This window comes from Trichosurus vulpecula, chromosome 8, assembly GCF_011100635.1.
Source record: "Trichosurus vulpecula isolate mTriVul1 chromosome 8, mTriVul1.pri, whole genome shotgun sequence".
NCBI lineage: Eukaryota > Metazoa > Chordata > Mammalia > Diprotodontia > Phalangeridae > Trichosurus > Trichosurus vulpecula.
In genome coordinates this window covers 228,418,814-228,445,869 of record NC_050580.1, presented here as the reverse complement: position 1 = coordinate 228,445,869, position 27,056 = coordinate 228,418,814, and the positions used below count along the sequence as shown (strand labels likewise).

The following is a 27,056-nucleotide window of genomic DNA, read 5'->3' as shown; positions in this document are numbered from 1 at the left end:
TGCAATGGGATTGCTTGTGCAGGTAAGGAATACCTTACCAAGGAATGTCCTTAGTAAGAAATAGGGCCATCTCTTCATATGAGATGGGTGGAGATAGTGGCAGGATGCACCTGAGTGATGAAGAAAAATTGAGAAGGAGCTCATAGCAAATTACAACTTTTTCTGTAAAATATGAGTCCAAAGTTCTCAGCTGAGAAAGCAGGGGAGGGGGAGCCATGGGAGGCTTAAGGAGAGGTGAAAAGGTTTATTAAAAGCCACTATGGAGAGTGGGATAGTGAGTTGGTAAGGGGAGGTATAGAAGAATTGCCTAGCAGCAGTGAGGACCCAGCTAAGGCTTTGTACATAACTCTGTATTGGACCCAATCAGAATGGTGGTGATTTTCTCCACCTTAATTCAGCAAGCATGTGTAGGAGCAAAGGTGACAGATGGTGGGAGTGACCTCAATCAGCAATATAAGGGGACTAGGGACAATGCATAATTGAACTGGTTCACTAAGGGTTAAGATGGGGAAAAGAGTTAAGAGTGGCTAATATAGGAGTGATAATTTGGGAGAGAACTGAAGGGTTGAAGGATTGGAGGTTATGGTGTGGATAAAACCTAGGGTTTGGTGAGGGAAAGCAGAGGGAGAAGTGGAAAGCCAGTAAATTATGGTCAGATAAAAAGATTTCAAAATTCCTGGAACATGGAGGTGGTGCATTTGTGGGTGAAGGCAAGATCAAGGGTATGACCACATTTGTGTGTAGTTGAGGTGAGATGGAAAAGTAGGTTATAGGAAGTGAGGTTGAGAAATTGAATAGCTGGGGTGTTTGAAGGCAGGCACTGGGGAGGAGAAAAAAAAATTTGAGTCAGACACTGAACTTGAGGAAGGAATGGAAGTGACCTGGAGATCTGTAGACAATAAATACCAAGATTTTGATTGGATAGAAGATGTGCATTGTATGGACCTCTTCAGGAAAACCTGAAGTGGCAATGGAGAACAGAGTATTCCAAGTCCCTTACCTCAACCAGTGAGCAGCAGGGAGGTGGTGGGTGGGGTGGGAGGAATGAGTGAAGATGTACCCAGTTCTGGAAAGGATAGCCAAGGAGGCTGGGGGTGAGCCAGTTTTCAGTAATAGCTAATAGATGGAAGAAGTAGGAGAGGAAAACATTTAGGATAAAGGTAAGTTTGTTGCCTATGGAACAGGCATTACAAAGGGCACAACAGAAGGAGTGGGTGGTGTTTGGTTGGATTTTGGGGCAAGAGAGTTGAGGGGGAACAGGAATAAGGAATCAGGTGGTAGGGGATGTAACAGGGTTTGGATGATCTAGCAGGGTTTAGGATCACTGGGATGTGTGAGGTATGAGTTGTGAGCATGTTAGTTACTGAGTGGAAAGGCACCATTCCTCTGCTCAGAGGAAGCTGGAGACCAGGCAGAAGACATAGTACAAGATGGAAGGAACGTGACCAGATGATTTGTCCTATTTCACTTCTCTTCCTCCTTTTGAAGGCCCAGGGAGACAGAAGACTCCTCTGTACCTAGAAGCTTTCCTCTTTACATACTTTCCATTTCTAATGCCAGGTTTTATCAATTGTAATGATCTCTCATATTTATGTCTTCTCCTTCCACAGTCATCATTCTGGTTCAGGCCTGGCTCTTATTAATCTCCCTTGGACTACTGTGACAGACTTTTAATTGGTCTCCCTACTTCCAGCCTTTCTCTTCTCAATACTCAAATGATCTAAGATCTTATTGATGTGAATATTCCCTGAAATACCACAGACCTTAATCCCACACAAATCTGAACATCCTATTCTGATCATGTCTTCTCATAATTTGCCATACTAAATTCACCAAATACTAGGGGGCTTCCTCTCTTTTCCCTGAATACTAATTCAAGCACATGGGCTGTTAACCATTGGTCATTCCATGCTCTCACATGACCATCCCATCTTTTTCATTCTGACATTTTTTTGAATATATCCTTTACTACATTTCTCCCTCATAATTCTGTTTGTATGCTTTTCCACTGCTTAAGTGTTTTTCCATTGCTGAGTGATACTCATTTTCACATCCTCAGCAATTATCATGTTCCATGTCTTGCAGGCATATAACACTGCCTTCACAAAGTCCATTCTGCTGCCTCATTGTGGCATAAAAAAGAATTCAAGGTTTCAAAGTCCATGCAAGTGAAACACAAGCTGTGGCAATTTCCCCCTTGCAAGAGAGGCTTTTGTGTATAACTTCAGCAATGGACTGTTTGCGAAAAAAAAAAAAAACCCAAAAAACCCAAACCTAACTAACCTTACTAAACACAGACAGGCAAGATCACTTACTGATAAACTCTTTGGCCATGATAACATGAAAAAATGAATCCTTTATGAAGCTGCCAAAATCATCTTCCTAAATCTTAAGTCTGACTATCTTAGTCCCCCAAGAACCCTCAATATCTCTCTGCTGCCTCTAGAATAAAATATAAACTCTTCAGCTTGGCTCCAAACTACTTTCCAGTCTTATTTTATATTGTTTCTCACTTAATAACCTTTACATTCCAGGCAAAGTGGACTATTATTTCTTTCCCTAAATTCAACATTCCTTCTCCAATCTTTGTGTGTATGCACAGTCTCTCACGCCTAGAACTCCTGCACTCACATCTACCTGTCCGAATCAAGACCATTCTTCAAGGCTTAGCCCATGTGCCATCTTCTCCAGAAGCCCTTCTTTAATCCCTCCCAATTTACTGCTCTTCTCTCCACTAATTATCTTGTATTTACTTATGTGTGTATCCTACTCCCAACTTACCCCATCTACCTGATTTCTTTGAAGGCAGAGACTTATTTTTGTCTCTGCATTATCAGTGTGTAACACAAAGGCTGAGCTGTTTGAACTGAACTGATACGATGCTTTTTAAAATACAAACACTGCTATCTGCATACTTCTTTAGGATATTCAAAATTTCAGCAATTTCACAAATTCTGCTTCTCTTTCTGGGACTCATTTTTTTACAAACTGTACACAGCAATTGTTTTACTTGTAACTGACTTTGTGCGAGGATTTGTCAAATCTTTTTTGATGTTGTTCTTTAAATATTGCTTAACAATAACGTCAAGAAAAAACCTCAATTTCATTTCTATCTATATATAGGATACTTTTTCTGAAATCCTCTGGGGCTGTGAAGCTCAAATATCTTAAAATCTCCCTTCTATAAGAGTTATCATGATGGCCCTTTCTCCCTAACCTACAGTATCCACATGCTTCTATTGCTGTTTTCATTTCTTTTCTTGACAGTCACTTGTGGTTCTATGTCTGGCCCTTAGTACAGAATAATAAATTTACTAGGACAAGTGAAGAGCCATTCATGTAAATAATGCACTAATAAAAATTTAATATCATAAAACAAATCAAAAAACAGCAACTTTTTTTTAAACCATTCACAATTAAAATGGAAAAAGACAAAATTATAAGGCAGCCATCCATGGAATGATTTCATGTTTACAAAGGATTGAGAAGAGAGACATTTAAAATCACTGTTCAGGCCTTTGAATCAGGAACAGCAATGTTATCCCATAGAAATCCAACTTAATAGAAGATGCTGCCAGAAAAAATAATTAGCCAGTCTTCTTGTGTTCAGCATTTGCATTAGGCTGAGTTTACCTGGAGAGTTATCAAAATATTCTATGTTCCCTACCCACAAATAATAACTTCCTTCCAGATCTCCTGAGGTTGATAACAATGAGCTGAAGGAACAAAGACGGTAAGTAACATCACTGACTCAATTCACAGCATCTCTTACTTTTTTTGGGGAACAATGATTATGCTAGGCACATATTTACCACTGCATGGAAGATTCCTGTAAGACAAATACAAAGAGTTCCTCCAATTTAGCAGTTTTCAATAAGTGTCCTAAGTCTCTCAAGAGATTAGATTTATACACACAGTAAGGAGGAATGTTCTTTGGGGTTTTATGTTGAGACAGTCATTAAAATCCTGTGCTCAGCATCTCACTACCAACATGTAATGTATTTCAGCTGCTTAAGATAGCCTGATGCTGGTGTGTTGTCCTTGCTAATTCTCATCACTTGAAAGGGAAAAACCAGGCAGCTTATAACTAGGCTGGTAGAGAAAAAAAATAGTAGTTTTCTGTTACCACAAGGAACAGATATTGTAAGCAGCCACTTTTCTTCCTTTCCCAAATGACTGAAAAAACAAAAATATTGCAAAATGGCTGATGTGGTAAGCATAGAGTCAGGGAAAAAGAGGTGAGGGAAAGAAAAAGGATCACGCAGCCTCTGAAGGTAGTGCCTTTCCCAATTCTCAGTGTTCCAGTGCAGAACCTCTGGCTACACTAAGACAATCCTGCAATGGAAAATCAAAGCAGAACCAAATTCAGCATCAAAGGGATCAATACTCCAAAAGAAATGGCAATTGATATATGGCTACCTGAAAATACTTGAGGTGTGATAAAATTGTGATTCAAATTGCCAGTCAAGAGAAAATCCTGGATCTGAGCAAAATCTTGAACCATAAAGGGAGCCAGACTGCAACTAAAATGAACTTTGGCTACTGGTGGGGAAAAAAATTATAAGTTGTATATCTCTTTGGCAGCCAAAAACTCCATCCAAAATCATGGAAGCAACTTATATATCACCAATGATTTAATACCTATTATAGTATTAAGGCATCCACATTTAAAGAAGCAGGTCAAAACAAGGAAAAAACAGAACTGAAATATATCATTAAGTTACATCAATGTAACCTCTCCCCCAGTGCAATGTGTCACACTAGTAAAGTTTTTCTTTTTTTTACCAACAGAGCTTGGTTAAACTGCTCTGCTGCATGGAGAAGTGTTTGAGCCCTACAAATTTATTATGGCTATTCTTATCTGCTGACCTTGAATAAAGACAAGGAATTCCTGGGGCACAAAAACGAAAGTCTAGGAAGAAGTATAGATAATGCTCTTAGGAGCTATAAGTCCTGACAGATTTGCCTGTGATGGTGAGGTTGCAGACGAAAGTAGATCTGGAAAATAGTTTAATCCTTGTTAGCGTCCAAGGCCCTGCATAGCAAGATTCTAGCCAAACTCATAAAGATGATGGCAAGGCACTGCTGAAACGGTCTTTGGCCAGCAGAGTAATGAATATCTATTCACTGCACAAGAGCTAGATGGTAAAATTCCCATCCAAACCAAATACCAAAATTGTGCAATTTATTTGACAGCAAAAGTGCAATGTTAGATAGAATTGAAGGCAACCAAGTAATTTTGAAGGGCAAGATGAAGCCCCATATCTTTCACGTCTGGCTAAGAAAGTCACATATTTTCTATACATTATTTTCTGTATATCTTAAGTACTAGTGATGCAATGGGGGGAAAGGGGAATAAGTTACTATTTAGCAAAACCATCTCATATGGTACTACTTTGGCCTGCAGCCAAGAGGGCTCACAAATCCTTGTTATCTATAGCTAATAATGATGAAATAAAGAAATGACAGGCATATTACAGCTTGTGTGTCACATATAATTTTTATGGGATAAAAAAATCTATTTACTGGAGAAAAATAATCTTGTTCCCCTTTATGTGATAACATGTTTGGAGCTGGGATTAAAAAAAGTAAATCAAAAGTTAAAAATACAATAATAACATTTATTTTCCAGTCCTTTCAAAGGATTAACAGGGACTCCAAACATCCAAAGCACTGATTTGGGAAATGTCAGGGCTGGAGGGCAGAAACTCATTGAGTATATACTGAACAGGTTTACAACTCTAAAAAAAAAAGGGAGGTCCAGCATTTTAACTATTGCGCCAAATCTCTCATAAAAAGGTAAGTAATTTAAAGGCCTAGACAATTTGCACTGGATGAAAATTACCTATTTGGAGGAGATGGGAATAGAGTAAGAGCTGAGCTTCAACACAATCCAAAGAACGGTTGTCCTGATGAGAACTAAATCCTGTAGAATTAATTAGCATCCCTACCACCAAGCTGACTATGGGAAGAGTGGGGAGGAGCAAAAGGGAAGGATGTGTCTAAGAGCTTAGAGGGAAAAGTTTTATCTCAGAGGCAGTGTGGGAAAGATCAGGGGACATGATTTCAATTACAAGGAAAACACTTCTCATTTATGATATACCATGACTTTTCCTCACCACAAAAGATGCTTACTTGCTGCATAATCAGCATTCCCAAGATGCACCACTTTTTTTTTTACCAAAGGGATTGCTGTTCTGCTAACATTAATACTTTTTAAAAACAAGAAAACTCACAACATGGAATTCAGTTATTCTAATTTTAAAAATGATCCAGAGACCTCTCTCCTTAGTATCCATAATTTGTTTAAAGTTTAGTATCTCTTCATTTCTAAAGATGCTCTGCAAATCTGAGTTCCTGTAGAGGGTCTAAAGCTGCTGCTCCATAGGAAATTTGCTGAAGGCTGGGATTCTTCCAGGGGCAACTTGGAGAAAAATATTTTACAAAACTGTTCACCTCTTTAAAAGGAAACTTCCCTATATTTCATTTCCTGGGATTTTACCTTTTCCTGCAGAGAAGCAGAAGCAAGTATTTCATTTCTTATTAATCTGTGCTACCCCAGTTGTTTCCTCTTTGTGTACCCACTCCCATTTTCCTTACTCTTTTAACAAACCTAAATTAAATCACCTTTCAGCATATAATCCAGACATGGGACACAGATGTTATAATAAGCACCAGTGTCAAAATGGTGAAGACCAAGCTAAAAACAAAAATGAGTCCAGAGACCCCTTAAACTAAAGAGGAGGTTCAATACGTGTTAACTCAAGTATGAAAGATGAATTTTGAATACTATACTTCAATAATTATTATTTTTAAGTGAGCAACTAAGTCTTCCACTTTACCTTGAAATCTAAATTTCATTTTTCCTGAGAAGAGGGAAATCAAAATCCTAAAAACTCAAATATGAAGGAGTCTTTTAAAAAACATGAGATAACCAAAGAATTTATATAGGCATATGTAATATGTTTTTATGCTAAAAAGCATTTCTAGTACTCTGAGTTTTATATCACAATCCTCACTGGGCTTCTGAAATATTGGTGGAGCTAGGCAAGGTAAGACAAGAGACTGAAGAATTGAGCAGCTGTAATGTGCTATCCATATCAGACTTCTGAAAGACCAAGGACAGAGGCTGGGACCTGAACATTTAATGCTGGTGTCCAATTGACAAAATGAGTGGGATGAGGCAACCCCAAACCAGAGCAACCACTTCCAGGCGGCTGAGTCCTTTTCCTCCAGCAGAGTCAGGCTTGTGACTGTGACCCAGTCCTCCCACCTCAGGGAGGACATGCACTGTAGCAACATACAGAAAAGTCCCAGCAGAGAAAAGCATGGCCACTCCAGTGGCATTGACCTCTGAAAGGGCTTCTTTGCTGCTCTGTGAAATTTGAAACAAAAAGAGGTTTAAGAATTAAGAGTTAAAAAAAAAAAAGAATTAAGAGTTAAATTTATGTATGGTCATGCAAAAATCACAGTAAGAAACCAGTAATCCTTCAAAATTTGCCCTGGATGAGCCAAGTAACCAAATGATCATGGATTAAATTACTAGCCCAGTCATAAAAGTTTCCAAAGCAGAATTTAAAAGCACATGCTATACATAATTTAACTATGTAAATAGTATAAACATTTAACCTTAAGTTTACATAAATTTAAAGATGAAAACACTGACAGATATGAGTAGATTTTTCATGCTACTTTATCAACACAGAAATATCTATTCTATATTCTATTCTATAATATATATTAGATATATTCTATATTCTATCACTGAATGAAATGTCTCCTAGAGAATTACAGGGTTTAAAAATATGGGTTTATAAGCTAGAATAGACAGCTAAGTGACAGGACAGAGTCATAGTGGATAGAGAGCTGGACCTGGAGTCAGGAAGACTGAAGCTCAAATCTGGCCTCAGACACTTCCTTAGCTGTGTGACCCTGAGCCAAGTCACCGAATCTGTTTGCCTCAGTTTCCTCAAATGTAAAATGGGGATCATAACAGCACCTACCTCTCAGGGTTGTTGTGAGGATAAAATGAGATAATATTTGTAAAGCTCTATATAAATGCTATTATTGTTACTAGTAACCATAATATTAATACTACAGGTAAATTATGCAAAACCATAATAAAAAGAATACAATAAAGGTATTTTATTTCTCCTGTGTATTATATATAAAAACTACACAAGGACATGGCACAGATGAACTTATCCACTAACGTAAAACTATTTGTTGTTCTTGGTAAGAGCCGTGCCTTTATACTTCTTTTAGTGGCTTCCTCAACTCGCTTTCTTAAACTTCTATCTCTTCTTTCCTGTCCCCAAAAAGGGAATATTTTCTCATTGTAACAAATGCTGCCAGTTACATTACAAATATTTCCCTTTTTTCCTTTGAATAATTCCTTCTTCCTCTACTACTATCTCTCCTATGAAAGGTTTTATGCATCTCTCCTGAACTGCCATAGAATGCTGCTGATAGGTTTGTACTCTGAGAAACTTAAGATACTACCAGGTTAAGCAATCCTCCTTAACATGCTAATACATATTTTTCTTTTCAGTTTGACCACAAGTTATTTGACACTCCCCTCCCCCAAGCAGCAGCAGATTCAATTGGTAAATGAGATTCTCCCTGGGGTATCCAAGAACATAGGCTGTAAAATTCCCCAACAATACCATGTTTAATTACATCAAAATTTCTCTTCCATGCAAGAATTCGTAAAAAAAAAAAAAAAAATTCCTGCTAATTACACTAAAGGAAAAGTCTTAAGTAACGACAATGCCAAGAAGATTGATAAAAGTTTATTAATAGTTCTTTGGTCTGCAAGCTATAGTTTATGGAAGCAGATGTGGGTTTTCTAAGTGATAGGGAACAGGGGACAGGAGCTGGACCTGTGATTTCAGAGGAGGAAGTGCTTTCTACCAATGCAGTTAGCACTTTCTTTGCAACTTCTAGTCTTGCATCAAACCTAGGTTGCCTCTCCTTTCTAGGTGAAGAGAATACAATACATGACTCTCCAGAAGTTCAATTAACAAGAACCCAATCAGCTAGAACTCTTAATTAATAACTACCCAAGCAGCCCTATCCATCACCCCAAGACACCTATACTTTTCTTTCTAACAAAAAAAAAAAAAAAGCAAATGACTTAACAAGATTGTAGAAAAGACTCAGTTTAAAACCAAACTAAACACCAAGAAAAAAGGTAGACTTAAATGGATTAATGTAAGTTATAAAGCATACTCACTTGCAAATTTAAGAATAATGAAGATCTGGTATTCTTCATTGTCTGCTCCAAGGCCTGTCAATTTTACCTTTGTTACTACTCTCAAATACAACCCCTTCTCTCCTCTGACAGTGCCATCACTAGTGCACATCTCTCAACATCTCATGCCTTGATTATTACAATAGTCTGTGGGTGGGTCTGCCTGCCTTAAGTCTCTCTCCATTCCAATCTATCCTCCATTCAGCCACTAAAGTGATTTTCCTAACAGGTCTGATCATGTAACCATCCCTACCCTCACCCCCCCAAATAAACTCCAGTGGCTCCCTATTGTCTCCAGGAGCAAGTACAAAATGCTCTGTTTAGCATTTAAAGTCCTTTATAACCTAGCCTTACTCTTCCAGTCTACTAACACCTTACTCCCTGACACATACTTTTTGATCCAGTGACACTGGCCTTCTGGCTGTTCCACCAACAAGACATTCATCTCTCCACTCCAGGCATTCTCTCTGGCTGTTCTTTATACCTGGAATGCTCTCCCCACTCTGATCTGCTTATTGGTTTCCCTGGAAGCCTCTCCCAACCCCTCTTAATTTTAGTGCCTTCCCTCTGTTAATTATTTCCTATTCATCCTCTATACAGCTTGCTTGTGCATATTTGTTTGCTTCTTATCTCTCTCCTTTTGTTTTTGGAGGGGAGAAGGCAGGGCAATTGGGGTTAAGTGACTTGCCCAAGGTCACACAGCTAGTGTGTCAAGTGTCTAAGGCCGGATTTGAACTCAGATCCTCCTGATTCCAGGGCCAGTGCTCTACTCACTGTGCCACCTAGCTGCCCCTCTTCTTGTCTCTCTCATAAGACTGTGAGCTCTTTGAGGTCAGGGACTCTCTTAAGCCTCTTTTTGTACCCCCAATGCTAAGCACAGTGCCTGCCACATAATAGGCACTTAATAAATATTTACCGACTAATTAACTAAAGCACTATATTAATGTGAATTATTATTATTAAAGATTTTATATTCCCAATTCCTAGTTCTGATCAGGTAATTTAACTGAAAAGTTATTCCTTGGAAAATGTGGTATAGTATAATATATAATTTGCAAGTCTTCCTATAACTACTGTCTTAAGTCATGAAAAAATCATACTCTTTTGTCTGGAAAACAATTTTACATGATGAGAAGTAGAAAGGAGGTATACTTACCTTACTTAGCCCTAAGTATGTCACCATGGCCATAACAGGCGCTGCTAGAGCAAAGACCAACAAATGCTTTCTGATTCGGTTTCGTTCCAATCCAGCATGCATTAAGAAGGAAACCAGGCCAAAGGCAGCTGGTGCCTGAAAGAAAAATTTCAGTTACTTACCAATAAATCTGTTTCTCTGAAGTTCTGCTAAAGTTTTTGCATGGCATTTGACACAGACACACCTTCCATCTAACAAGTATAAGGTGTAAAAAGCCATCTAGAAAAACCTTAGGAAAACTGGATGAGTAAATAAAGAAGCCTGATGGGACACCTGGAAGTGACTATGAAGTTACGATATTTTATTCATTAATTAGATTTAAATATATCTACAATTATCCCTTCCATATCAAGTGGAGTAGGGGCACAGTGCCCCCACAATCTGGAAAATCCTTGTAAAATTTTTTGGCTCTTCCTTCATACTATAGACAAGTCTTCTGGCTTCATGGATTTCCTTCTCTTTTTTTTCTTGATACTATACAATACTATACTTATATTTTATGCATTTATGACTTTCTTAACCTTTTCTGTGTTGTCTGCTGGCCTTCACATATTGTCTGCAGTTTCCACAAAACTCTCAAAAAATTCCCATTTAATTTCTTATGCTGACTCCTGATATATTGAAACCAGAATGGGGAAAGTTGAGATGTGGAAGGGATAACTGTAGTTACTGAACAAGTTTAGTTATGTTGCTATTCGATATTATTATTAATATATATTTTAAACATTTATATATTAAAAGTTACTATGATACTGTATAGAATTAAAGATTATATAACATCTTTACAATTTTCTTACAATTAATGGCTATTCTCAAAAGACTCCTTATTACTTCACCCCTGGCACTGAACTTAAGTTTCACAATTCAGAGTAATTAATGTTCCTGGGCAAAGTAATTTGAAATATAAACTCACTTGATATCAAATCTTACCCCAAATACTTACCTTATGTAGCATTATTGCCACAAATACAATTAGCTGGACACTAGTTTGTGACGTAGAAGCTGCTGCTCCCAAAGCAACACCATCAGCTAAAAATATAAAAATGAAACAGAAAAAAACTCTTAAGTCCACAAGTCTGTCTAAAGACAATATACATATGAAGAACTTCAAAGGAGGATTTTCCTTTTTGTTTTTCTCGTTTTTTTACAGTTGGGAAAACAAAGTCAGGCAGCCAGAACCCCAAATTCTTTACTTCACCAAAAGAACATCTCACTCATCGATCCTTAAACATTAAATGAGTTTTAAATCAATATTCCCTATATAACTTTTTTTTTACATATGGCCTAAAGCGTATATCAACTGGAATTAGTTTCCATTTTTCCAAAAGGAGTTTTCCAAGTTCAAAAGCTCTAGCATGAAGGTTCTCAAATGAGTCTTCTGCCTTTCATCTGCCAGGATGGGCTTCAATGCAACTGTCTATTTCAAAAGATTCCCACTCTACTGCTTAAAGTTATGGTCCTAAAGTAATACCATGAAAAATCTTATGGCTTCCATTCTGGAGTATCCCCCTACTTAAAAAGAAATACCTGAGTCTCATAGACACTATCATGTCTTTTTCACAGAACAGATTCTGATGTATCGTGCTGAAGTGCATGGGGGCTTTGTGCATCATTCTATGGTAGGCAAGTGGAGGACATGAAGAAAAAGGTTAAAGGGAGGAAGGAGTTGTAGGTCTTTGTATATGATTTGGATGGCAGCCTGTGATAAAGTTTGCACTGAGTATATGTCAGTCCCTGTAAACTAAATATTAACAAACTGACCGATTGGTATTCCACTCACACATAGAAGCATCATATACATAACTACCTGCAGCATGAACTACAAGGCCCAACGTGGTAGTGATTTTGGAATTGTTGGATCGTGCTGCTTCTGGATCTGAAATGAAAATGAGAATGACAGTTCTTAAGGAAGATGAACTATAAACTGATATGAATTAGGTAGAGGAAATTATTTGAGAAGAGCTAATTATACTCTTCCTTATAATATACAACAAAGAGTATACAGCATTAATTTTGACATTAGAGGATCTTGGTTAAGATGAGATTCCAACATTAAATTAAATGTGTAATCTAAGCAAAGTACTTCGTATTTCTTTCAGAAGCCAGATATTTCCTACTAGTAAAATAGGAATAATAATATGTGCAGTACCTGTCTCACAAAGATATAAAGAAAGCACTCTGCAAAACTTAGGACATTTATTTGTCTCTACTGATTCCTTCCCTCTACTTTCAAAAAATGCTGAGGTCTCCCCTTTTCTTAAACACACACACACACACACACACACACACACACACACACACACACACACAAACAAATACTTACTCTACCTTTTTAAAAAATATAATTTATTTTCAGTTTTCAACATTCGCTTCCACAAGATTTTGAATTCCAAATTTCCTCCCCAATTCTCCCCTTCCCCTACCCCAGGACAGCATGCACCCTGACCACCCCTTTCCCCAATCTGCCCTCCCTTCTATCACCACCCCCCCCTTCTCCCATCCCCCTGCCCTCTATTTTCCTGTAGGGCAAGATAAAATTTCTGTACCCTACTGCATGTACATGTTATTTCCCAGTTGCATGCAAAAACAATTTTTTTAACATTCATTTTTTTTAAGGCTTTGAGTTTCACATTCTCTCCCTTCCTCCCTCCCCACCTACCCTCATTAGGAAAGCAAGGAAGTCAATACAGGTCACACATTTATAGCGATGCAAAACACTTTCATAACAGTCATGTTGCAAAAGACTAACTACATTTCCCGCTGTCCTGTCCTTCCCTCCATTTATTCCATTCCCTCCCTTAACCTGTCCCCCCCATAAAAGTGTTTGCCCCTTCCCCCAATCTGCTGTCCCTTCTATTATCCCCTTCCCCCCTGCTTTCCTGCAAAGTAAGATAGATTTCCATACCCAATTGAGTGTGTTATTTCCTCCTTAAGCCAAATCCAATGAGCTTACTTCCCCTTTCAACTACTGTCCCATCTCTCCTTCCTTTGATAAACAAACTCTTCAAGCCATCTCATTAAGAGCTTCTACTTTAATGCCTTTCTCTTCTTTATAATTTTGTTATTCCCTCACCACTCTTTTGAAAACAATGTCACCAAAGACCAAACCAACAATTGCTTACGTTTTTTCATTTTTCTTGACAGTTTTTCTACATCTGACGCTTCTTCAAACTCTCTCTTAAAATCAAAGAATTTTAGAGCTGGAAGGGAACATGGAGACCATGTGGTTCTAACCAAAAGTTTCTGTGATGTACTGGCTCTAATTAATCTTATTTACTGACTCTGCTTTTTCCTCCAGCTCATAATTATTAGCATTTCTAGTCTTTGGCACCTTTCTCTTTCACTTTAAGAAGGCTCACTGTTTCAATCATAATTTCATTAATATCTACATCTCCAGCCCTGATCGGTCATCTGAATTCCCATAACTCCTAATGCCTTCTTCACTTAAGTCAATATACCACAAACTGTTCTTCTTTTCCCAAACAACTCTCTTTTCTAATTTCCCCATTTCTGTCAAAGGCATCCTATGCTCTTAGTCACTCAGGCTTATAACTTTGGCGTCCCTTTTCACCACTTCTTCTCCTTTACTCCCTCTGCCCCGAGCGCCCTCCCCCCCCCCCACCTGGGACAATCACAAAATACTACTGACTCTTCTTTCAAAACATCTCTCATATTTATACCCTTCTTTGCATTCTCGCTGCTACTATGCTAACTGAGGTCCTCATTATTTCACGATTGGACAACTAACCACAAGAGTTCCTTACTGGTTCAGCTCACCTATTTCACACAGAGAATTTCAGAGACTATATCTTAGTAAAACCATACCCCACTTCCACCCCAAATCTCCTCAGTCCCACATATTCCTATCATGGTCATCTTTCCAAAACACCTCTTTTTATTGCATCACTTCCTTGTTTAATAGCCACATATATTTTTACTGCTTTCAAATTCTGTTTCAGTCATGCTAATCTCCTTATCATCTACCGAACATGTTATATTTATTCCCACCCCCATTGTTCAGGTTCCTGCTTTCAGCCTCTCCTAGAATGATTTAAATTTTCCTCTCCACCAATCCAAAAGCTGAATTTACTCCAAAGCTTAGCTCAAGACCACTGGTACTACTAATCTTTACATACTAATCTCAGTTCACAATGATTTTTTCCCCTCTCATCTTGAAATCTAGTGAGTGGGTTAAAGTTTTTCTAAAAGGGGTTTAGAATTGGGACAGAGTTGGGGTACCGTTTATGCTAGGTGTTAAGAAACAGCACTTAAGAACACAGAGAGTCCTTTAAGGCAATATGAAGTTTGATATAAAAGGCTGAACTTGGAATTGGGAGGCCTGGCTTTGAATTCAGCTTCCACTTATGTGATGTGGGTGGATCATTTGGATGTGCTGAGCCTCAGTTTCCACATCTGTAAAATGAGAACAATACACACGCTAACCTCCTCAAAAACTCTATTTATGGAAAAGTTTTTAAACCTTATTGTATTACATAAATGAAACTAATTATCATTATTGATAATTATTGTATATATAAAAACATGTTACATAGCATATTATCATACACTATGTATTATATATAACTATATGTACAATTATGGTATGTATATAGAAAATTATTGTGTATAGCCTGTATTACACTTATATTCTCTAGGAGATTCACACAAACACAAATGTGTATGTACATTTTACAATGTCTAACTATGAGCACTTCAGGGGAAGATTATTACATCTTCTATTTTTTTTAAATGTACTGGAATAGATGTTTACTAACTGCTTGTTGAAATTTTTTAAAAGAATCATTATTTTTCTTTACCACATAATGATAATAATATTAAATATATTTATAACAATAGCTAACATTTATATAGCACTTACTATGTGCTAGGCACTGTGCTATACACTTTAAAATTATTATTTCTTTTAATCCAACAACCCTGGAAGGCAGGTTCTATTACTATCCTCATTTTACAGATAAGGAAACTGTGGCAAACAGGTTAAGTCCAGAATCACACAGCTAGTTAAGCATCTGAGGCCGAATCTGAATTCAGGTCTTCCTGACTCCAGGCCTAGGACTCTATCCAATATCCAATTATGTTACATTTCTACAGATTAATTTATTTCAAGTAGTCAGATTACTTTGGAACCAATTAAAACAACTAAAGAATGCTCAAGTGTCGTAATAGAAATGGTATTAATATAAAAATGACACTGCTGGTGGAGTTGTGAGCTGACTCAATCATATTTTAGAGCAATTTGGAACTATGCCCAAAGGGCTATCAAACCACGAATACCCTTTGACCTAGCAATACCACTACTAGATTTGTAATCCAAAAGAGATAAAAAAGAAAAAGGAAAAGGACCTATATGTACAAAAATAGTTAGAGCAGCTCATTTCTGGGGGCAAAGAACTAGAAATTGAGGAGATGCCCATCAACCGAGGAATGGCTGAACAAGTTGTGGTATGTGATTACGATGGAATACCAATGTACTATAAGAAATGATGAGCAAGATGCTCTCAGAAAAACCTGAAAAGACTTGCATGGGCTGATGCAAAGTGAAATGTACTGTGTACTAAGTAACAGCAATATTATAAGATGATCAACTGTGAATGACTTAGCTATTCTTTGCAATACAACAATCCAACACAACTCTGAAGGACTTATGATGAAAAATGTTATCCATCCCCCAAGAAAGAACTGATGGTGTCTGAATACAGATTGAGGCATAAGTTTTTTTTACTTTATTTTTCTTGAGTTTTTTTTTGGTTTGTTTTCTTTCACAACATGACTATTATGGATATTTTGCATGACTACCCATGTATAACCTATATCAAACTGCTTGCCTTCTCAATGAGGTAGGGTGGAGAGGGAGGGAGAGAAATAACAGAAGAGAAAGCATTTACAAGGAAAATTATTATGGTTAAAGAAGCACCATACCTTACTGTAGTCAACATCTAAATACTCAACTCAAAGACAACCTGGTTAGCAGCTTAATCCCTGTCACTAAGGCAATAAGGATCTCAAAATCATTTTTAAAAAATCAGAAAAGAATCACCTTGTTATACTTTGCTATAAGTTACTCTAGCCTCAATCTTTATGTTTTTTCTTTCTTTCTTTCTTTCTTTCTTTTTTTTTTGCAGTGGGGAAGGCAGGGCAGTTGGGGTTAAGTGACTTGCCCGGGGTTACACAGCTAGTAAGTATGCCAAGTATCTGAGGCTGGATTTGAACTCATGTCCTCCTAACTCCAGGGCTGGTGCTCTACTCACTGTGCCACCTAGCTGCTCACTACGTTTGATATTTGTTTCCAGTTTGCATTTAGGGAACAAAATATAATTTGCTTTTAAAACTGAAACCTCTTCACCTTTATATATCTATAGGAAAATATAATCTTTTTAACTGGCATCATCAGAACTAAGGAATTAATCTGTAATGATTTTTAAAATTCAGGAAACTCCTATAAGGAGGTTAAAGTTGACTACCCTTGCTAGGGTCTATTCCAGCCTCTCACAATTGTACACTGGTCTAATACACCACCATATATAAAGCACCAAATACAAAGTCATGAATAAATGTTGGCCAGTTAACTATCTATAGTATGCTGTAGAGCCTGAAGAATAGTTCAGTAATTAATGATTCAATTGGAAATGGAGGACATGAGAAAATTTAATGGCACCACTGTTCTTTGTTCTTTTATACCACTACTGGTGAGGGAGAGATTCTAGGCTCTGGGAATATTTCCAGAGTACAAGAAAGCAGATAAAGAATAGGCTCTCTGAAAACATCCCAAATGAGTCTGTCAAATCATCCATGGGTAAGCCAGACATTCTCTACAGTCCCCCTCCTTCTGTCCCACAAGGAATGTTCAAAGATCCCAAAGGCAGATCTGGGAGAAGGTAACAACATATTGTTTTCCTATCACTTAGTGCAAAGGGGTCCATTTAGTGATTTCTTTCCCAAATTTTGTATTTATTGTCTTTATACTAATGCTGTGTTGTAAATGAATGTGTATATGTGATATCAATTAAGTTGGGTGTCTTTGATTGAGTCTTACTAGGTGCTAAACCCCAGGCCCAAACCCCTATCTACTAGGTGCTAAGCCTATGTGGGTGTGAAGCCCTCAGGATCCTAAGGGGAATTGCTAAGACCAGAGCCAATAGTAGGAGCCTGAGTTCTGGTCGCTCAGATGACGTTTGATGACGGCTAAAGAGTGTATAAAAAGAGAGAACAGAGCTATTTGCTTGAGGCTCTCACTCCTAGAGGCAGCTGCTTTCAGAGCCTCCTGGCTGAACTCAGATGTTGATGGTTTCTTGGTAACTATGAATTGCATTTGGTCTGCTTATAAATGTATGTTTGTAATTTGTTTGTACTTGCTCTAAAGTTCAGGGTGCTGCCTTTTCCCCCTGAACTAAGTGAATGATATTTGTATGTTGGATTGAAATAAGACTGTTAACCCCCTTAACGTTACTTTCCTTAGTAAAGCAGACCGAATGCTTGCAGTGTTCTTGTTGTTGGGCTTGGGTTGGTTTTTCACCCCCACAGCAGCTGCTAGCCAAATTGTTGCATAGTATATGTATATGAATATATCTATATTTATCTTTACACACACACACACACACACACACACACACACACACACACACACACACACACACACGTGTCTCCCCTGATTGAATGTAACCCCCTTGACTGCCCCACTTTGAATGCAGAGATTTTTCATTCTTTGCATCCCCAGTGTCTAGCAAAGTATCCATTACAAAATAGGAACTTGATAAATGTATGATTGGTTGATAAGATCCATGGGAAAACAGAAAAACTAGCCTGTTAGAGATGAGTCCTTTCCTACAGAAAAAGGGAAAGCTGAGACACCATCTTTGAAAACTCTTACTCCTCCCTTACACCTGGTATCTGCCACAGATTTAGAGATTTGCTGCATTTCCTATTTCTGGCCCTCTTGACATTATAATCAGGTACAAAAAATATCCTTTAATAATAATAAATCTCATTTGTGTATACATATATATATATATATTTTGTGAATAGTTCTCTCTTCTAGTATGGATGCTGATTTACCACAAAATTACTCATTCACAAAGTCATTTACCACCAAAAATAGGTACAGAAATTGGTAGAATGACCAATTATTTTGATTTTAAAGAAAAAATCCAAATAACTTAGAGAAATAACGCTAATTCATCAAAAAAAATTAATATGCAAAACAAGAGGAAGAACAATACAGCATTTAAATCCTTTATATAGGATTGGAGTACAGCCCTTTAAAGGACATTTTAATTTAAACTGAAAATAATTTTAAGAAGAAGCTAAGGGCAACTCAGATATCATCTAGCAGATATGTGATTTTCATTTGATATTAGGAAGTCATATAAACAATGTTTTATTAAATCAACTACAATTTTTAGATATTAAAATTTAGTTTATTTAAAATGTAGGGGTTGAGGGAGGCAACAGCAAATGTAATAAGATACAAACCTCTAGACCTAGGGGATCTTAACCTTTTATGTATCATGGGCCCCGTTGTCAGCTTGGTGAAACCTATGGCTTTTTCTCAAAATAACATTTTAAAATGCATAAAATAAGGAATGAATTATATTGAAATATCTATCTATCTATCTATGGAACCCAGGTTCAGAATATCTGTTCTAGATCTTAGAACCACCTCAATAATGTGAGTTTTCATGTAAATAAATAGCCAAAAGATTCTGCCAACACATCCCACTGCAACAGTTCCCCCCAAAAGAAAAGATTTCACTAGACCTAAAGGAAGACAATGATGTCCTACAAAATTTTCTTAGGAATCTATAGAATAAGGTAATAACACAAACCAGTATATTTAGTTATTTTCTAACCCAAATCAATTTTTTTTGGAGGGGGGAAGGCAGGGTAATTAGGGTTAAGTGACTTGCCCAAGGTCACACAGCTAGTAAGTGTGTCAAGTGTCTGAGGCCAGATTTGAACTCAGGTCCTCCTGATTCCAGAGCTGGTGCTCTACTCACTGCGCCACCTAGCTGCCCCCAACCCAAATCATTTTGACAGTTTCCAAGGCAAACCGAGGGTCACTTACCTTCTGTAGAATGCATATGAGAGCTGCCAATCTGGTCCACTAGCAGCATGAAGACAAAGCCTAAGACTAGAGAAACACCGATATATGCATGCAGTCTTGTGTGATCATGGCTGTGCTCATGTTCATGTACAAGTGGTTTTTCTACTGCTTTGTCTGATGCAATCACATTCTGTGCCTCACTGGCCTGGTGGTGCTTTCCTAATACAGAACAAATCAAAAGTGGGAAAGAAAAGGTATAAAAGAAGAAATCTTTATTTTCCTATATTTCTATTTCAGACCTGTCCCCCAAAGTACTTATCTCCTATGTTGAAACCCCTCTAAACATAAAGTGCCTCAATTTACATGACTGAGATGTTTAAACTTTCAAGTTTCTTCTACTACTGAAATGCAATTTGCCCATAGTATTTTCAAAACAAATTTACAAGGGAGCAAGGAAGCCATAACATTTCCCAACAGTCATAACATTCAAGATCTGTACCATAAAATTATGCCAATGTCTGGTTTAAAATGATGGAAAGCTTTATTCTGATCTGCCAGTTCTGAACAGAATCAGTTAATAATTGTCACTCCTCGGTGACATAAAAAATGAAAAGCAAATGATCGTTTTTCAGTTTTCAGCTTTTAAAAGCTATAACCTTAGGGGAATCACTTAAGCTCTTTGCACCTATTCTTCACCTACAAAACGAGGCATGACCTCCAATGGCTCTGCCAGTTTTAATATTTTGACTTGAATAATTTTTGGTACTATTCATTAGCTGAACACAAGAATAAAAAAGGCAGAGAAACATTCTCTAGATCAAATTCAATCCTCTCAAGAAATATTTTCATTTCTGGAGACTTTGAAATGCAGCAAATGATGGCAAGAGCACTACTGAATGTCCATCTATCCTGTAACTTGGATGCAAACTCTTCAGGGACTGCTGCTTCATCTTTACTGAATTTTTTTAAACACAGGCTAATAGTAGTTAAATAGGTAGTTAAAAAGCAAGAAAAAGGTTCAATTAGCATCAAAATGGAGCTGTTATACTTTCTGACAAAAGATGATAAATAATCCTGTTTGTAGTATCTTGCCTACCTAGTCTTTATTTCTCCAAGTGTTCTTTTTAGGAGGGAACAAAAGAAGTGCTGTCAGGAAATGTGAGACCTTTAGATTTTTGTAATTCTTTAAGGATTCAAAAAAGGATCTGGAGAGATATTCTAGGCTCTTCAATGAATGTCCCATAACTACACCAAGGAAGCTTAGATTTCTGCACAAGTGAGGAACTTTACAGATGGCCAAATAACAGACAAAATACAGATTAAGGCCCTGAAAGGTTTATAATCTTTGGTAAAATAATGGATAAAACTTAGATATGTATATGTGTATATATTTATATGTCACCTATTAATAGAAAAATATATTCAAATACAGAATAAGAGTCTGTTAACACAGCCTACACCAGTATTACTACTGGATAATAGTATAGTCTCTTAGATACATATGTATATATAGATAATAGTCTCTTATTCGATGCTCAATATTTCTGAACCAATACCCAGATATCACTAAAAAAAAAAAAAAACCAACCAAATCTCATTGGGACAACTTGGGAAGGATAAAGTTCCTGCATACTTATACTGTACATCAATGAAGAAATGGAAAGAAAGAAACAAAAATCTGCTTTACATTAACATTTCTCTAGCTATAGAATGCACATGATATTTGTATTTTTTATCTCATGGACTCATATGGATTAAACAGAGGGCAACAAAGATGTGAATTATTTTAAAATGTTTTCTAACAATTTATTAAAAGTCTTTTTTTTCCCTAAAAGAAATAACAAAGTCATATTTCCTTAGTAGGGTCAGCCTCGTAATTAGTGGCCATCTATCTGATTCCTACAAGAGTAAACCACTTGGGTTCCAAATCTTTCCCCATCTGTGAACACACCGCTATGTGTTCAAGTTATTGCTATTCCAAACATCCTCTTTCAAAATTCAAATATGCTTGGGAAGATTTAATGTTAATAGTCTACTTAATTATCAAAATTAAACTCGAAGGACAGGTTTCTCTACTGTAATAGGATAACTTTGGATGAAGAGAGAAGGCCTAATCAGATACTGCAATGGGTACAGGGTTGTTCAGGGAAGGTGGAGAAGCTAGAAGAAGTTGCAGGGCACTAAAAATGAAAGTTTTCCCACAACATAATCTTGCTTAGAACCAACCTAGTCTGTTACATTAACAATTATGGTTGGCAGTAAGCACAATAAGCAGAAGAGTTCATTTAAAGCCCAGATTTATTAAAACACACACACACACACACACACACACACACTATAAAATAGCAGAAGTTAAAGAAGCAAAATTTCCCATGCTATTCTAGATCTTTTGTTTTTCCAAATGTATTTTATTATCAAGTTCTATAAAGCATCCCCTTGGTAATCTTATTGGTAGAGCATTAAAAGTGTAAACTAATTTGGATCGTATTGTCATTTTTATTATATTGGCATGGCACAGCCATGAGCACTGAATAATCCACCAAGAATTCAAGTTGTTCTTTTTCTCTTTAAGGAACACTTTGTAACTGAATCTGCACATCTTTTGTGTGCTTTGGTAGATTAATATCCAACTACTTTATGCATTTTGTAGTTATTTGGAATGGGATTTCTCTTTCTATTGCTTCTTTGGTTTTGTTACTATTATACAGAAATTTAGTGCATTTTTGAGGGTTTATTTTGTAGTCTGTAACTTTGCTGAAGCTATTACTTGTCTCAATTAGTATCTTTGATGATTTCCTAGTATTTTCCAAGTAATCAATCAAACAATAAACATTTATTAAGCACCTAATATGTTCCTGGTACCATTATATCATCAGTAAATAGGGTACTTTTTGCTTTTATCTATCTTCATGACTTGAATTTCTGTCTCTTTTCTTACTCTAATTGCTATGGCTTTTTCAGAACTGTATCAAACAACAGTGGGGACAGTGGGCATCTTTGCTTTATTCCTGTACTTATTGGAAAAGTAGAAAAATGTAGAAGCATATGATGCTTGCTTCTGGTTTTAGATAGATGCTTTTTATAATATTAAGAAAGGCCCTTCTATAACTACACTTTGTAGTGTTTTTAGGTTGAATACGAATTGTACTTTGTCAAAGGCTTTTTTTTGAGGAGGGCATCTATTGAGATGATCATGTGGTTTTAGATGTTTTGGTTTTTAATGTAATTATTCTGATTGTGTTTCTAATGTTGACCTATCTTTGCTTCCTGGGTATAAGTCCCACTTGGTCATAATGAATGATTTTTTGATACATTACAATAGTTGGTTTGACATGATTTTGTTTAAAATTTTTGAACTGATATTCTTTAATGACATTGGCCTATAGTTTTTCTTCTTTGTCTACCCTTCCCTGATTTAGGTATCAGGACTATAATTATCTCATAAAAGGATTCTGGTTGGGCGCTTTCTCAATTTTTGAGAATAATTTGTGTATTGTAGGTACTAATTATCTCCTATCAACCCCTTCAAGCTATCCTTCCATATTTCTTCCATTTTATAGCAAAACCCTAGGGGAGAAAAGTTGTCTACTTACGTTGTCTCTACTTCCTTCTCTCTCATTTACTTCTCAACCCCTCACAATTTAGATTCCCATTCTCATCTATTCTCTTCAAAGTTTTTAATGAAATCTTAATTGCCAAATCTGATGGCCTTTTCTCAAGTATCCTTTTTGATATCTTTGTAGAATCTGGCACTAATGGATATTCTCTCCTACTGAATGCTCTTTTTTTCTCTGGATTTTAATGACACTGCTCAGTCTGGTTTTCTCTTCAGTTTCTTTTGCTAGATCATCATCCACGTCTCATCCTCTACTTGTAGGTCCTCCCCAGGCCTCTTTTCCCCTACATCCTCTCTCTTGGTGATCTCATCTACTCTATGGGTTCAATTGTCCTCTCTGGGCAGAGTTCCAGATTAAGTCCCCTCCTCAACTGTCTGGTGATCAATGGAAAACCACAAGAAAGTTAAAAAGGAGCTCCTTATAACAAAAAGGTCATAGTTTCTTTCCTAAGCTCAAATCCTGTATCATCAATTGCCAATTAAACAGTTCCGAATGGCTGTACCAAACATCTCAAACTCAACATGTCCAAACCAGAACTCAGAATTCCTTGCTTCTTTTAAAGCTAAGCTCAAATGCTTACCTCCCACATGAAATCTTGTCTGATCCCCCTGGATGCTAGCGTCTCTTAGTTACCTTGTTATTTACTTATATGTGCACGTATTGTTTCCCCTGACGGCATCTAAGCTACTTGAAAGTAAGGACTGTTTCATTTTTGTCTTTGTATGTCCAATGTCTATTTTTAATAAACAATCGCTTATTGACTAACTGATCATCAAATGTTTTGTTGTGAAGAACTCCTTTTTTAAGTCATCTCGTGCCTCTTAATCAACCTTGGGGCAGATGGGGAAGGGAGAGACGATTAGGGAATAGAAGCAACCAAATGCTCCCATCACCTAACCATATTTCAATAGGTCCACAATAGAACAGAATGTGGAGCTTATTAGTATAACAAAGTAGTATTCCATTTTAAAGGTAGAATCTTTTTCTTAATGATTTGATGGGAACTAAATATAAAACATTAGCAAGTGACAACAGACTTTTAAAAAGTATAGCAAGAACCAGAAATACATATAAACTATTACAGAAAGAAGGAAGAAACACAGGTCCAAATGCAGTGAAATTTTAGGAAGATCTAGAACAGAGTAAAAGCATTCGGGGTTTTGTGTAAGATTTTGCCCCTGTTTTATATGTTTATGTGAATGTTTTTGTTAATGATTATTAAATTTATTATTTAAAAATTTTAAGGGATAGCAAAAACATTACAGAAAAAAACAATTACGAAAGAGAAATTCACCATTTTAAAGAATATAATATGGTTATAAAAACACACCTGAACAACTAGTAAGACTTACTGTAAGTTACTTTACTACTTACTGTAGTAAAACAGCCTATACAAATTATACAATACTGAAGATATTATTCAGACTGTTACGAATGTCAGATTTCTGTGACCTTGGCTTTTCATCCAACCTAGATTTTATCTACTTATTAATTTTTTAAATTAATTTTTATTTCTTCCACTGTTTTCCTCTTGTATGTGCCTTTCTTACAGTGGTTTTAAATCCCATTAGACAATAAACTAGCACTATGGCAGTTAAACTATTAAGAAGTTCTCAAAACTCTTGCTACTCTGAGAAGACATGTTTTTCTTACAAATATAGGACTATGATCATTAAGCATCAATAATTCCATTAGGGCTATAATTGTAAAAGGCTATTCTAGAAGTTTCTACGTACATTTGAGTTTAGTCACTCTTACCACAGTCATAGAGCACTGAGATGGGTCTATCAGTATGGCATGCATAAGTTCCCAAAATACCAGTTAATCACCAATATTATAATGTCCAGAGTGGAATACAGGTTGTAGAACAGATATCCAAAGACCTTTTTAAAAATCCAAAGGAACACTATTGTGATACATAAGTAAGAGCTGAGAATATAGTGAGTTAACCTAGTCTTTGTTCTTAGCTCTGGTCAATCTAGAAATAGCGCTGAAACATTGAGGCATGTGAGAAATTTGGAAAGGGAGAGTTATGATGATCTTTAAAGGCAAGATGTATAGTGATCTTAAAAGGTAAAGTGTATGAGTAAAATTTAAATGCATTGGGATTATTTGTTTTAGAGGTGAGAAAAAAAATGGGGTTTTAACCGATGAAATTCTGAGTCAAAATCATTTTATAAATGCATCTTGGTCTATAAAAAAACTAATGAAATTTAAAAAAGATAAAGACTCAATAAAAAGAATATCATCTAATACAAAGCAGCACAACTTAATCCTATGAGTACTTAAGAGTTGCCTTCTTTGACTCAAAAGATCCTGTAGGAACAAAGATGACACTTATAATCTTTTTTTTTGGTTATTTTAAGTCATGGTCTGAATGCACTCTTGATTTGTTTCATCCCAGGTACTTTGCAGCTTTTGAAACCACGGTGAGAAAAGGCACATATAAAAGGAAAGCAATGGAAGAAATAAAAATTAATAAGTCAAGTCAAAATTTTTCATTCTGAATTTACTGTTTTCCATGTCCTTAGCCTGTCTCACTCTGTAACCGAACCACAATCCTCAGTTAAAATGATTAACTTTAACTCTTTTTGGATCAGCATTGCTTTTCTTATAATAATTAATTAACAATCTTCTGTAAATACTATTAAGTCCTCTAGCCCCTAATCACAAATCATAGGAGCATCTCTCACTCAACAATCTGTGGATGAAGATTTAACTTTCTTCCTCAAGCTGAGATATGTCAAAACACTGATTATATTCCACTTAGTATGCTAGTAAGACATCTGGAAAATAATTAGTTTTATTATATAATAATCTCCAATTAGAGATTTTTACCTCAATTCTGGATGATAAATTGAGCCCAAATTCTGTAACAAATTTTTTTTTAGGGGTTGAAAGGTTGGAACCTGTGAATTCATCATTAAAAGGTTCCCTTGTGAGGAAACTCCTACCAATACTATTCTGCAGCTTCTTGTGCTGCAATGTCTAAAAGCCTGTGGCTCCAGGAGATCAGGTGAATTGTCCTGGGTTCCACAATCAGGATGTGTCAGAGGATTTGAACCTGAGTTATACTGATGTGATGCTGACTCTATCCATTATGCTATTCTGCCTCTCTATGACAAACTTAGATGGTATCTATTCTCAGCAGTGAGTTTCTGTCTCGCTAGCTCAACAAGCTGAAATGCATCAAACAATGAGACCTTATTTTCTTTCTCACCCTCCAGAATATCTTCATAAAGTGCATGTACTCCTTCAGGCACAATGACAGCCAATGCAGTTCCACAGAGAAGCCCAGCACCCAAAACAGTTATCAGCTTTAGTCGCTCCTAGAATCAAACATAAGTACTATTAGACTATTGTATTAACAAGGGAGGGAAAGGGGGAAGAGATGGGGAGAAAGGAATTTGAAATATTTGTAATCAATGTTCTTTCTCAAAGGACCTCGAGGCAGCAGGATGGTTCACTTAAAGACCAGGCAAAATCCAGATATCTCTACTGTCTGATCTTGGGCTAATGTGGATTTGGTTTGGTTTGTGCATGGCTTAATGGGAATCTCATTATTTCATAGTTACTTCATTCTTCTGGTTTAATTTCCTTTTCAGTACAAGGGAAATAATTACAATTACTCCAGTGTCTTGCATATATCTAATTAGGATATTAAGAAAATGAATAATAAATATACTGCCTATACTACCTTTAAAATAACCTGAAAGATAAATGCAATTATAACTGACATGTATTATGTTGTTTGATCAATACAATCCAAATTCATTTTATATGACTATACTTATTTGCTACAAGGGATAGCTTATATAAGGAAAAAGAGAATACTGTGTGGGAACAGGGGAAGTGATAGTGATGCAAAAAGAGCATGAATGAAATGGGTTACATACCAGAGAATAAAAGGAAGTTCTGAAGGGAACCCAG

General features: G+C 36.6%; 1 protein-coding gene across 2 annotated transcripts in view; it reads right to left on the bottom strand.

The window, feature by feature from the left end:
- Positions 1 to 3,330: 3,330 nt before the first annotated feature.
- The window catches only part of SLC39A9 (solute carrier family 39 member 9), a 43,617-nt gene continuing 19,891 nt past the window's right edge, over positions 3,331 to 27,056 (bottom strand). For both annotated transcript variants that reach the window (XM_036734204.1, XM_036734203.1), the window contains exons 2-7: positions 26,347 to 26,455; positions 19,531 to 19,728; positions 12,256 to 12,324; positions 11,392 to 11,477; positions 10,410 to 10,544; positions 3,331 to 7,375 (exon numbers count right to left, since the gene is read on the bottom strand). In XM_036734204.1, coding sequence (XP_036590099.1) covers positions 7,145 to 7,375; positions 10,410 to 10,544; positions 11,392 to 11,477; positions 12,256 to 12,324; positions 19,531 to 19,728; positions 26,347 to 26,455 — 828 coding nt within the window. In that variant the 3' untranslated portion in view covers positions 3,331 to 7,144. The remainder of the gene's footprint in view (positions 7,376 to 10,409; positions 10,545 to 11,391; positions 11,478 to 12,255; positions 12,325 to 19,530; positions 19,729 to 26,346; positions 26,456 to 27,056) is intronic.